The sequence below is a fragment of the Nicotiana attenuata genome, chromosome 6 (genome assembly GCF_001879085.1).
Source record: "Nicotiana attenuata strain UT chromosome 6, NIATTr2, whole genome shotgun sequence".
NCBI classification, from domain to species: Eukaryota; Viridiplantae; Streptophyta; class Magnoliopsida; order Solanales; family Solanaceae; genus Nicotiana; species Nicotiana attenuata.
In genome coordinates this window covers 34,327,417-34,341,524 of record NC_031994.1, presented here as the reverse complement: position 1 = coordinate 34,341,524, position 14,108 = coordinate 34,327,417, and the positions used below count along the sequence as shown (strand labels likewise).

General features: G+C 37.7%; 1 protein-coding gene and 1 long non-coding RNA gene across 2 annotated transcripts in view; both read right to left on the bottom strand.

Moving 5' to 3' along the window:
* Window positions 1-12,923, bottom strand: part of LOC109226817 (CCR4-NOT transcription complex subunit 11) — an 18,235-nt gene extending 5,312 nt beyond the window's left edge. The window contains exons 1-7 of the mRNA XM_019391685.1: window positions 12,632-12,923; window positions 11,304-11,411; window positions 9,200-9,286; window positions 8,341-8,394; window positions 8,100-8,245; window positions 7,720-7,870; window positions 7,500-7,637 (exon numbers count right to left, since the gene is read on the bottom strand). Coding sequence (XP_019247230.1) covers window positions 7,500-7,637; window positions 7,720-7,870; window positions 8,100-8,245; window positions 8,341-8,394; window positions 9,200-9,286; window positions 11,304-11,411; window positions 12,632-12,781 — 834 coding nt within the window. The 5' untranslated portion in view covers window positions 12,782-12,923. The remainder of the gene's footprint in view (window positions 1-7,499; window positions 7,638-7,719; window positions 7,871-8,099; window positions 8,246-8,340; window positions 8,395-9,199; window positions 9,287-11,303; window positions 11,412-12,631) is intronic.
* Window positions 5,910-7,493, bottom strand: LOC109226818. Its single transcript, XR_002068156.1, has 2 exons — window positions 6,916-7,493; window positions 5,910-6,821 (listed from the first exon to the last, which is right to left on the bottom strand). It is a non-coding gene; the product is annotated as an uncharacterized LOC109226818 (long non-coding RNA).

The following is a 14,108-nucleotide window of genomic DNA, read 5'->3' as shown; positions in this document are numbered from 1 at the left end:
GGATGTAATCTTGGTGCATCAAGTAGGCCGATATGTTAAATTTTTTTATGGCATAAAATAGCATAGGCAGGTGAAATTATGGCGAGTGGCCACTATAGCGTTAGTGTTATGTTGTCAAGCTTGTTCCAGAATGTTGACAGGCACCTACTAGAGTATATAGTTCTAACTTCTAACATTATTAGAAAAAAGAGGGTGGATTTTTTATTTGAGATGTCAAATGCCAGAGGCTGTGTGTTGGACCTCAATAATAATACCACCAAGTAGGCAACTGAAAGAACAACAACAATAGGACATACAGCACAATGGCTGAATTCTCGAAATGGTAGAAGATTGGAATTGGTTGACCCTTCTTTATCTGGTGAAAAAATTACCTAACAAAAAGGAGACAATGCAAGAGTAGCATCAAGGATTGATAGATTTCTTTTTCCACTAAGTGGGATAATGAATTTAATTAAAAAATCAGCTCCATTGGACTATCATCAGATCACACTGCCCTTATGCTCACTGTTATCACCAGGAAAACATTAGCTCCCAATTGAAGTTGGTAAACCTGTGAATGAAGGTTTAGAGTTTCATACACATGGTCCAAAGTTGGCAGAGCTTGTTTGAGGTAGAAGGGAACCAAGGATACCAGATTATGTTCAGGCAAAAAAAAACTGAAAATGCTTCTCAAGCTGAAGTAATGGAGCACACGTCCCTTTGCAACTGAGAAAAGAGAAAATCAGACCTAATACGACAAATCCTAAATCTGGATAAAGTAAAGAAGAAAAGGAAACTTGTAGACAAATAACTCCTGCATCTGCAGATAGAATTGAAGGAGATTGCCATGTGCGAGAAAGCCAATTCGCTGAGACATACTTCTACATATCTTTCGTTAGAAAGGAAAAAAAAAACTAGTTATATCAGAGGATTACTAATAAACATGGAAGCTACGACCCTATTGAAAAGTTACAAGTGAATCAAGTAATTAAGGAGATCAAGATGACATTAAGACGGACGATAGTAGAATTCTACAGAATTATATACAAACAGAAACAAAGTGGAGACTGTATATTTATATAAGAGACACTCCAAAGATAACTGAAGAAGAAAGCGAACAACTTCAAAAACCCTTCGAGGCAAAATTTGTTGATTGTAGGAGGATTTTTAGGAATATTGTTTCCTGAATAAGTCATAGATTAATAGAGTCCTATAGTGTTTCCTTGTTGCCTGTTATTTGTAACGGCTTCGACTTATTCATTTGAATAAATATTAGATTAGATTTTTACTTGATTTGAATAGGTCAGTCATTGGAACCTTGTTTCAGTAGCCTGTTCTTGAGATGTAAATAGACACTAGAAATACAAGAAGTTCTTTTTCTTTTTTTAAAATCTTCGTGGTATCAGAGCCATTGTTGTCTTTTGAGGTGAGTTTTTCTCCCTTGCAGCACTAGGGTTCAATATTATTGAAAAAAGAGGTCGAGTTTCTCTCCATCGCCTAGTGTCACAATAATTTTTGAGCTTTCTGTTGTGCTGTGGCCTGTGGGGAAACTAATACCACCACAGGCTCCCTCTCTCTCTCTACAGCAACAAAACCCCAACAAGCAGCTTCGACAAAGACTGCCCCATGCACCTCCAGAAGTCCAACTCACGGCAACCGTCAGCCTCACGTGCCGGCGAGTAGACAACATTTTAGCAATTTTTTCTGGATGATTTTCTTCCCGGGGTACGCTGTGGATAAGCCTGATTTGAAAACTTACTCATAGTGAAATAGAAAGAAACCATCATGCGATGTACTGAAGATGAACCTTCTTATATTGTTTAGTTATTTACACTTCTTAATGAGTCAGATTTGCTCATAGCTAATAGAAAAGGAGTCAGATCGTGCACCACTAAACACCCTTTATCTAATTTAGTCTCCTATAATTCTGTCTTCCTCCTAATAGGGCCTTTACGTTGTCTATTTCTTCTGTGTCTCTTCCCTAGAATTGGTGGGAAGCTTTTGCAGATCCTAACGGAAAGCAAGCTATGATTCAAAAAACGAAAGCCTTGTCAAAAAATACAATTTGGGAACTTATCACTTCACCACCAGACAAGAAGCCAGTTGGCTGCAAATGGATCTTCCATGTGAAACACAAAGATGATGGCTCAATCAAAAGATTCAAAGCATGATTGCTTGGGGAATGAATTATCAAGAGACAATTGCCCTTGTTGCTAAAATGAACGCTATCAAAATTCTTCTCTCTCATGCAGCTAATCTTGATGGGACTTACAACAGTTTGATGTAAGGGATGCATTTCTTCATGGAGACTTAGAAGAAGAGGGGTGTATATGGAGATTCCTTTTGGATTTGATATTGAACAAAGTCAAGGAAAGGTGTGCAAACTGAAGAAAGCCTTGTATAAATTGAAGCAATCCCCTAGAGCTTGGTTTGACGGATTCTGCAAAGCAATGATCTCCTTCGGCAACAAACAAAGCAATATTGATCACACCCTCATCTCATAGTTTATGTTGATGACAAAGTAATGACAAGAGATGACAAAGAGGAGATGACCCGATTAAAGAAGTCTTTGTCACAAGAATTTAGAATAAGTATCTAGTATAATTGCAGTACTTCTTGGGAATTGAGGTTGCTAGATAAAAAAGAGGAACCTTTATTTCTCAAAGGAAATATATTCTGGATCTCTTGAAAGAAACTGGTACGACATGTTGCAAACCGGCAGAACCGCCCATTGGAAGCAATCAGAAGTTACAAATAAGAACGGGAGAGTTAGTTAATAAATAGAGATATCAGAGATTGGTTGGAAGACTCATTATCTCTCCCACACTAGACCAGATATAGCTTATTCAGGCAACTTGGTAAATCAGCTAATGCATGATCTCGGGATTCTAATATGCAAGTTGTTTTCATATTTTGCGGTTTTTGAAGTCTACTCTAGGCAAAGGTCTCATTTTCTCCAAACATGACCACCTCCAAGTAGAAACCTATACAGATGCGGACTAGGATGGATCTCTAGCTGAGAGAAAATCTACATCCGGTTACTATACACTCGTAGGAGAGAACTTAGTTACTTGGAGAAGCAAGAAGCAAAGTGTAGTTGCTAAATTAAGTGCAGAGGCAGAATATAGAGCTTTGGCCCAGGGTGTTTATGAACTTCTATGGCTACAAAAGGAACTAGAGGAATTGAGATTGTCTAAAAAAGGTAAACTTTGCTTTGTGTTGTGATAACAAGGCTGCAATCAGTATAGCTCATAATCCTGTTCAACATAGACCGAATGAAACATGTTGAAATTGATAGATACTTCATCAAAACAAAAGATCATAAGTGGTGTCTTGACTTGCTTATGTGTCATCAGAGAAACAACTAGCTGATATGTTTACAAAAAGGGTCAACAAAAAATCCTTTCACACACTAGTTTGCAAGTTGGGCATGTGTGACATCTTCGAACCAACTTGAGGGGGAATGTTTCTAAGATATGATTCGAAGAGCAGATTAGCCGTAAGCAGATGACTACTTGTCTCTATAAACCACTGATTCAAGGCCTCGTTGAATTACGGCTATTCTCACTAGTCTTTATTTGCCTTCTCATCCAGCTTGAGATCGGTTTTTACGTCGATCAGGTTACCGGCTTTAAGAAAGCACTACTGGGCCCACGGCTTCGAGAAGCCGAGAGGCTAAAGAAAAAGTCAAGTCCATCGACCTCGTTAAGAGTCGTTCCACCCCGGTGGGTGAAGAGGCGGATGCCGGGCGAGCAATCGATATTATCTTGGTTGGACGAGGGTTCCAACCTTTCTCTTTTGTTCGTCTATCCTTCTTTTTATAGGAGAGTTCTTGAAGCCTTAAAGTCGGTAGAATAGGCCCCTAAGTCGGTGGGGCATTGGACAGCCCCTATTGCCCAAGGGCAAGGCCACGCTAGGCCATTCTAGAACCTTCTATAGAATGCTAGCTTCTTGTAGCTTGTATGGCAGCCCCTTTGGCCGACCTAGGCAGCTTCCTATGACTCTCTAGAGTCCTCTAAGATGCCACCACTCCTTTGTGCTTCCATGGAGCTTCCACCAACTCCTAGATCACTCCGAAACCTTCTAGAACCTTCCATAGCGCAAGATTGTGCTTCCATGGCCTGACGTGTTCTTGGCATTGTCTTGGCCACTCTTCCACATGCACCCTCGTGCTCCCACGATACTCCTAGGCCTTCCATCATGCCAAGATCCTTGTGAACATGTTCCATGCCCGACCATGCCGAGGTGTGATACCAAGAGAGCCATCGCAACCACTGATCTACCCATTGGCCTAGAAGAGTGCGCTCCTCTATCTCTCGTTCACCATCGAACACCGGCTCGTCTGGAAAGAGCCCTATCTCCTTAGGCTTTAATTCCCTTCGAAAAAGAGAACCGATCATCTTCGCCTTCAAATAGGGATTGAGAGGCTTTCCCCTACCCAACCTGAATTCTAAGGGCAACCGATGTGAACCATAGGGTTTAGAATAAGTTATATATTGTTTCCTTGTTTCGTGTTATCTGTAACAGCTTTGACTTATTTCATTTGAATAAGCCATATTTTAGATATTTACTTGATTTGAATAGGTCATAGGATCCTTGTAGAAGTAGCTTGTTCTTGAGATATAACTAGACACATAGAAATAGAAGAAGTTCTTCTTTTCTTAAAATCTTCAACATTACACATATGAGTAAAGGATCAAATTGCCATCCTTCCTTCCGGAGGAGTTAAAAAATACTATTGACGGTTTCATTGCGTTATATGTTTATTTTTTCTTTCTTTTTTTTCTCCGTGATTCAACAATCCCAAAGTTACTTTTTAATCCGATCATATAAGGAAAAAATCTTTTTTCCCGTACTGTTTCATAATATAAATATTACTAAGAAACTGATGAAGGAACTCCTAGTCCAGATGGGTAATAAATGAGTTTCGTTTAGAGTTGCTAGAAAGTGTTGAAGGATGACATAACGAGGGCCATAAATGATTTCCATCTCCATGAGGTTTTCGAGAAAAGCTTAAATGCATCTCATATTCCATGGAGTTAAAAGAATTTCAGATGAAAAAGCCAGGTTGCGAGCTTTACAATATCAATGCAAAGCAACTTACATCGAGGTTAAAAAGGGTTGTCAATAAATTAGAAACTAAAACAGAAATTGCATACATCAGCGAGAGAGAAATGATGAATGCAATTTTAGTAGCAAATGAATGTCTTGACATACGGAGAAAAAACTTGGCCTATTTCCTAACTACACATACAAAAAGCATATGGTCATGTAAATTTGGAGTTTTTATGAATATGCCAAGAGATATGGGAATTGGCGAAACGCGGATTAATTGGATAAGTTTCTATTATCATCACAATGACACTCTCTTTCTTTACTACTGGGTGACCTAAAGGGTTTTTTTTTCTTTCTTCATAAATGGACAGAGACAGGGGAAACCTGTATTCCCTTTCTTGTTTCACATTTATTATGCAAGGTTTTAGAAGAATGATCAAAACCAGTACTGCATGAAGATAGGATTTTTAAAACTACTTGTGATGGGCAGGACACCTTAGCCATTTCAACACACTGATTCTATGTGTTATAGTAGAGCAGCTGAGATATCTAAGGTTGATATTAATTTTTTTGTTAGGTATGATGCATACTAAAAACAGCTGGATGAAGAGCATAACATAATCAGCTAATGATACTCCCAAACATTAGGGACTTGGCTAAAGTACTTGGTTGTAACTTGTAAGGTAGGAAGCTCACCTGCAACATCTTTAGGGTTCCCTTCAGGATAAAAGCACAAATCTGGAGGCATTTGGCAAGGGATGGGGCAGAAATGTGAAAGGAAGCTGGCATGTTGGAAGAGGCAATACTTTTCTTTGGTGGGTCGACTGATCCTCATCAACAATGTACTAGACTATCTGCCAAGATATGTCATGTTCTTGTTCCTTATGCCAGCAAAGAATAGAGGAGACGGGTTAACCATAGGAGATATCTGGTTCTACTAAGGAACAAGAGGGCGTATCAGCTGGAGAGGTGGAGCTCTGTCACAGCCAATGAGAAGGAATAGCCCAAGGCTCCAAGAAAGTGGTTTTCGGGAGATGAGTCTTTAAATAGGCCCTAATGAAGAAAGTAATGAAAGAAAAGTATGGGATGCAGAATGCTTGGCGTGACAACTCCTCATCAGTTAGGGGTATGGAAACAGGAAACATATCAAGGAAATTGGAATGGTTTAGTTGACAGAATCTGCTGCAAGGCAAGTGATGCTGCAGGATACCTTCTCGCATGATAACTGGAGCTCAAACAACGATTCATTGATCCTTTGACCGTTTTCCAGAATACAGAAATAGAGTTGGATATTGCAGAAGTAAATATGGCAGGAACATTGTCTTCAGGAGTTATTGGGAATTGAAAAGGATAGTATAGTTTCTCAATTTACTGGCTTTCACGGTCTCACCTCAAAGCAGACAGGCTAAATTGGACAATACAGAGCAATAGGGTCTTCACTGTGAATCTTGCTACAACTCTCTGCTTACTTGCAGGATATGGTCAGAAATCTCTCATCCTAGCGCTGAAAACGGATCTCCAAAAAAGCACCATATAAGATGGTTTAACTCTTCGTAGTGGCTTATGAAACCTGTTTGACAAGACAATCTTCTGAACAAGGATTGCAAATCTGCAGCAAAAGCTACCCACATAGGGAAGAGGCTGGGATTGCCCAGCATCCCAGTTATGGCGTATTGTCTAAACCTTTTGGGTCTCAGATTGGTCATGCTAAGAACCACCAAGGAGCTAGAACAGGAAAGGTCTGGGTGGAACCAAAGAAGAATATGGAATACTATCCCAGCATGCATCTGGTGGACATTATAAAAGAAAAGAATCACATACGTTTTTGAACATAAAGCTGACTCATTTGAAGATCAAATGCACTAGTATACTTTTGCTTACTTTCTGGTGTAGGATGAGCATGTAGATTAGGCTGAACATCTATGAGACTTCATCAGTTCCTTAGAGAATTATATACTGCAGCTCCAACTTAGTACCAGTCTTTATCTATCCTACTTAGGATCTACTAGAGCAGCTATTTGCCCAGCGTTGCCAACATTCAAAGTCGGCATGGTCAATTGCAAAACTAGCAAAGTCTAGACAACATTCCACCAGGTATGTAGTTGAACCACCAGATCTTTTTTTTTGTTTGTTTGTTTTTTGGGGTTTCGTGGAGAAGTAGAACCAGAAAACCGAGGTTCAATAAATACGAATAAGCAAACTTGACCTTCTTTGGATATGCTCCACCTTGTCACTTTTCTCATTGGTATGCAACCCTACATTTTTCTCATAAAGGTCAATCATGAAATTATATCCACAAGGAATGGCCATAGAAATCCAAGAAAAAAGGCCAAGATTGACCTACTTATCAGGAAAAAAAGCCTTTATTTCGTGAATCAGTCATTTGGATAATAATAATAATAATAATAATAATAATAGAACTTGATCAAGTATGTAGTGGAATATCCAACAGGAAGCATATGCACCTCTTGCTGAGCAGGTGCAAGTGGACCTTTTAGAGCTTTTGCAATCAAATCCCTGACTGCAGCTCCTCTGCTAGTATCGGCACACATCCCATGATCCCATAGAAGCTCATAATTGTAATCAGGGTTTAGCCACACTAGCTGCAGCAGATATGAGGGTTATCTAACATACTCCAGAAATTGATCAATTTATTCCGTTGACATAACAGCACGTAGTCCTTACCTCTCCATCCAATACAAGAAGCCTGGGAGGATGAGGCCTTATCCATTGAGGTCCTAATCCTTCCAATGACAAATTTGATAACAATCCAGTTATCGTCTCATCAACATCCCCAGATCCAATCTTAGGTTTAGATCCAGGGAGAAGATCAAACCTGAAATTTCCCAATGCTAAATATTAAATAATGTCCAAGAATAAGAAATCATTGACCGACTTGAGTTATCAATGCAAGACTAAGATACCAGGATGGAAAATTCACAGGGAAAAAAAACTTCTCCAGTTGTGGGTCAGTGAAGGAGAAACAAAGAGGGGGGAACTGGGGTCTTTGGTGATAAAGTAGTAACCTAAACAGAATACCAAGAAATAAAAGCATGGAGTCATACTCTGATGAATTGCTATCACAGCCACGAGGTACATCAGGGTCAGGAATGCTATTTTTCACGTAATTGTTCCTGAACAAGCAATGAAGCTGTTCTGGTAGAGCTTTGCTACCATATTGCTGTTGCAACTGCTCTCGTTGGGGGAAAGACTAGTGAAGTTCAAAATTGAGATGAAAGAGGATAAGTTAACGTACATGTAACCACCAGTAATGAAAAAGATGACATGAGAGTATTGGTCACTTACATGTTGTGAAGGATCAAACATTTTCATGTAATCTGTTGCTGATTGCTTAAGAACCTGCAATGAGGTATTACTTCTGAAACAGTTCTAATATGGCATAACTTCAAAAATAAGCACTCGGGGTAAAGGAAACCAAATAATTTTGACTAGAGTTACAAACTAAGATGCTTTAAAACATACTGAGCAGAATTATAAACCAAATAACACTGACCAGACTTAATATACTTTTTTTTCCCTTTCCTGGTCTGGGGGTTGAGCGGGACAGGGCATAAAATGCATTTTCGACTTCTGACAAGCTTAAAATTGGAAAGGCGCAAAGACAGAAAAATTATGTTGATATAGCATATTCAAAGTGTCTTTTGCATCTTAGAACGGAATTGCATTTTAATACTGCAGGTATAGTAAGGTTTGGCTATTCTGTCTTTCCCCCATCTCAATGATGAAACATTTCCATCAGTTCAGTGCAGCTGTTGTACTACTCACAAGACCATGACAAAAAGCTCTATTTCGCCTACACAATAAACTCTATTTAGCAATCTATCATACAGGTGACCACAATACCCAGTAAGCCATCTGGGTGGATGAACAGTTATTCTGCAGCAATGGACCTATTCTCTTTTTTTTTTTTAAAAAGTAAATGACCAATTTTATCATCATAACAAGCTGAAATAGTTTAGTATTATATTCTCTTGTGATTGAAGAAATCCATCACAGACAACTATAGCCCTTAATTTACAACTGATCTTACACAAAATACCGTTTGTTTTAAGCTTTAAACATCAGAAGCAAGAGCACAAAACCAGGGCCTTTTTACCCTCTAAACATGACCGTTATACACACAACAGGAAACCAATAGTTAAACCTCTCTGCTACTGGTTGAGCTGGCTGAGCCCAACAACTGAAGAATAAAAGCTCTTTCACATCGTTCAGCTTCTTCGTCACAGGCTGCCTGCAAATAAGCAAAACAAATAATTAAAGCTAAGACATAAAGGTCATCTAATCACAACTATCAAGGAATTTAAGCAAGAATGTGTCATATAAATCACTTTTAAGAGCTATAACTTACAGGTAAAGAAAGTGATATACTAAATTCATAGTGAATGAAAGCTCATTGTTAAGTGTGTGGTTTGAGGTGCATGTGAAGGGAGAGAGTATTATGAGATAGATAGTTCGTGAATACTACAAAAGATCAGCTACCAAAGCAGTATAAGACTCTCTGTATTCGTGCACAGCTCACAGAAAGTCATGTTATTTTTGCTTTTTCATGTCAAGAGACTTACAATTTCCAGTCTTACAATTAAAATTTACCCCCACATATAACTATTTATACTACCCCTTCCCTTGAACACTGTTAGCAAGTTGCATGCACCTAAATATCCAAATCATAATATAAACTTTAGTGAGTCGAAGGGCTGTCCCTTCATATTCTTAGATTTTTATTGCGTTATGTGGGCTTATCCGCCTCAGGTATTGTATTCCCTGTTGATATTTTTTGGTACTACTTATCCTTTATCTCCATCTTTTTCCTCTCTCTTCCTTCTCTCTTCCTTTCTTGCTTTTCTTCTTCTTCTTCTCACCCTTTCCGAGCCGAGGGTCTATTGGAAACAACCTCTCTACCTGCCTAGGTAGGGGTAAGGTCTGTGTACAGACTACCCTCCCCAGACCCCACCTGTTGGGAACAACATACTGGGTTTGTTGTTGTTGTTGTTATTGAGTCCAAAGGCTGGTTAGAATGAAAATCCTGAATCTGCTCAGCTTCCAAGAATATATCTCATCAGCGACTAAGCTTGATTAACCAGTTTCTTCGTCCAACAATTTAAGGTACTGATCCCGCTAATTTTCTCGAAATTTCATTAACTGATCCTGCTTTTACCACAAAGCTTCCATAACTGTCTCAATCTGCCTCAGAGTTTTTACATCCTCTTTTATGTGTTCGAAGAACAGTGAAAACTTCCCAATTGTGTACCGGAGATAGTCTACATATGGATAGACACATAAAAAGGTTTCTTTACACTCAGCTAAGCATTAATGATGCACTTCCTTTACCTTATCCAAAAAAAAAAAAGCATTAATGATGCACTCTACCTGTATGCATGATAGATCTTATATGTTTTACAGCGCTGCAATAATTCTTGGGTTTTCTTCCATCACTTTCTTGCGCTAAAGGTTGAAAGCATCAGCTTAGTATATATTGCAGGTTTTCTTCTTTTGCTGGAAAGCATCATGCTAGAGTTGGTTTTCTAGGATTTAGACAGTTATAGAAGCTACAAATAACAAGAGGCAAAAGGAGTATTATTCTACTTAAATCAAGATCATAAAAGCTAGAGTCAGAAGTTACAACAGCTTTCCCTTTCACTTGCACTTTCTTTGCCATCCTCACCATTTCTACTTGCTGCACTTTACTTTTCAACTTATTTCACGTTCATTACACTTCCCTTTAGTTCCTTTTCTTCATGAATGCCTTTCTGCCATCTCTTAGTAATGTCTATAAATAACTTTGTAGCCCCATCCTGCACCTCCCTCAAGAGTCAAGATATACCTAAAAGTAAGGGAACCTCTAAATTTCTTCCGACCTGCAACTACCCATTTTTTCAACTCGATACCTTCCATCACCGTGATGTACAAACCTTAGTCTGTGGAAACTAGAAAGCAGTTTCTACTATACTTCTGCTTAATTAAGAAAAAGAACCACGAGTAGCAACCAAAAGTGCTGAAGATGTAAATGCATGAGACGCTATACACTGTTGGACATCCTAACATTACAAAGTCGAGCATGAGTACAGTTCTATAATTTATTAAATTCCACAAGAAAAAAGGAGAATTCTTAGCACAAATCTTTCAGAGAATATACTTTAATATTGCATTGAAAACATTTTGCATGTTACAGGGCTTCACAGCCATTCAATTTGCAGGACACAAAATATTAGCAAATGGAATCATGATGAACATTAATAATCTGCACTTACATTTACTAGCAACGAAATGAACGGGTTTGAAGAAGGCTCTTGTGAGGAATAAACCTGCTGAAGAATTGCAAAAGCAACTAATCTCTGTGCTGGTTTAAGAAGTTTTCCCTGCAGAGAAGATGGTATACCAGGCTGTTAATAGCTGCAAGTTGCCAAACTTTTCTCGTCTACGAGATATAGATGTCCAATATAAGAAAACTTCTAGGTGTGATGCGAAAGACTAAGGTACAAAGGAATTACATGGATTTTTTATTTTGTTTTTGATAAGTTACAAAGGAAATACAAAGATTCTCAAGCAACTTTTGATTATCACTTCAAGAACCCAAAAAGAAAGTATGAAGTCTGAATGTGGAAAACAAGGACCATAGGAAATCCTATTTCCGAATCAAACCCCTTGCTTTTTCCAAGTTCCAAAGAATGGAAGACAATTCCCTCCAACAAGAAAAACCTTGATTGCAATGTCTTTTCGGAAATCCTATATCCGAGTCAAACCCCTTGCCTTGCACACTGGTGTACAAGGCAGTTTGTGGGCATCTCGACTAATCCACTAGTTACCTACTACTTTTCGCTAGCACAGATACCAGAAAACTCTCTCCACCAGCTCTTAGGCATATGGTATGGATTCATGTACTTTAGCTTCTGCTATTCAAAGGTTGTTATTTTAACTCTCGACCACTAGGTCACCCATCGGGGGATCCCGATGGCAATTTCTTCAAATAGTTGAATACTTAAATTCCTCACACAAATCTAAGAAAAATTAATTATTTTTGCTTTTAAAAACCTTGCAAATCAAAACTTTGTGCTTGGACTACAATCAGAACTCAGTTTTCTATCAGAATTGCAGCCCTTTTTTTTTTTTGATATACCTCACTGAGCTATCGATCCCGAAGCTATCGCCCGGTTCAACCAACCGTCGGGGGCCAACGAACCACAAATCTAATAGTAATATTATTTTTGCTCTTTTTCCTTTCTGTTTTAAGAAAAGAGCAGCTAGATTCAAGAATATTCAAAACTTGTAATTGGTAATTGAAAAACTGGATTGCTCTGAAGGTCAAAAATTTATTGCCTCCTCTTCTCCAAATCGAAAACCCATTCTTAGCTCGAAATGCATGAACTGTTATATTCAACTTTACCGAAATGGGGATGTCAAAATATACTCACAGCATACACCAACTATGAAAACCCTAAAATGGGCAGCAAAAATCCTTGTCTAGCATCATATACTTATTCAAAACCCTAATTTTTTCAATTGAACTGCTCTTCTACTCATTTAGAAAGATATATAGATAGAGAAACACAGAGAGAGAGAGAGAGAGAGGGAGATTTACGTCAAGGATTAAGGCGAGAGAGATGCAAGCAGAAAATTGGCGAGGGGGAGGGAAGCTGGAGACGAAGTCGGCGACGATCTGATCGAAGGGCCGATGATCTCCGGCTTTGAGCAACGTCAACACCGTGTTCGATTCTTCTTTTCCTAACATCCTCTTGTTTCTCTCTCACTGGGAGTCGCACACACTGAAGTCTCTACTCGGCGTTCTCTTCTTTAATCTTTGCAAGTACTCTTTTTCCCCCCTTGAGTGACAAACAAAGCAGGCAAAATAACTGATAATCAAGATAAGTTTCCGAAAAATAAAAATAAATCACTTGCCTAGATATTTACTTTTTTTTAAATTAAGGGTGTTATTTTGTACCAAGTAAAATATTTTTCGGAAAATATTTTCTAATTTTTTCATGCTTGGTTAGCCTAAATATTTTGGAAATTAGTTTTATGATGAACTCAAAAATATTTTCCCTATAAAAAAAAAAGGAAAAATATTTTCCAAAACTCCTTTTCAACCTTCCCCACCCTAACCCACCCCATATCCCACCCCGCCTTAGCCCCACCTACCCACCCCACCTCACTCCCCACCCTAAATAAAAATATTATTAATAGTACTTCTTTTCATATTATAGATATATTTTTTTTCATTTCAACAAATGAATATGCCTTTTCATGATATAAAAAAGTATTATTTTTACTTTAACAAACAAAATACTTTTTTTTCATGTAGAATTTTTTTTTATTTTAACAAAAATATTTTTTTTTCATGATGTAAAAAAAAAAAATTTTTTTCATTTCAACAAAATGAGTATTTTCTTTACATGATGTAGAATAAGTATTTTCTTTTATTTCAATAACATGAGTACTTTATTCATGTTGTAGAAAGAGTACTTTCTTTTTCAACTAAAAAAGAGAATTTTTTTTTATATTTATGGAACACAAATTTCAACATTATTTCTGCGTAAAAAAGTAAATCAGCACATTAGTTTCTTTGGGTTTGTATGAATTTTTAGAGACTTGGGGGAAGGGGGAGGGAGGAGGAGAGTAGCATAAAAAATTATTTTCTACTCTCAAACCAAACACTAAAAGGTATTTTCCAGAAAATATTTTCCACTCACCAACCAAACAAGGGAAAATAAATGATAAAATCAATCATTTTTCATGAAAATATTTTCTAGAATATTTTTAGGAAAACATTTTCCTTCGTACCAAACACACCCTAAATTTTTTCTTGTGTCATTTAGTTTTTTTCATTTTTCTTTTTTCTGAACAAGTAGTTGTTAATCAATATTACAATCAATGTGGCTTTGACTTAGCCAATTGAAGAGTCTAGGGAGGGGATAAAAATTTACTACCTTAATTTTCAAAATCAAACGAATAAATACAAAATATAGTGATGGACCTAAATTATGGTGATTAACTACTTTTACTGTTAAGTTATTACCAAGATTACATGCTCAGTTAATATATTTGCACGAATTACTATT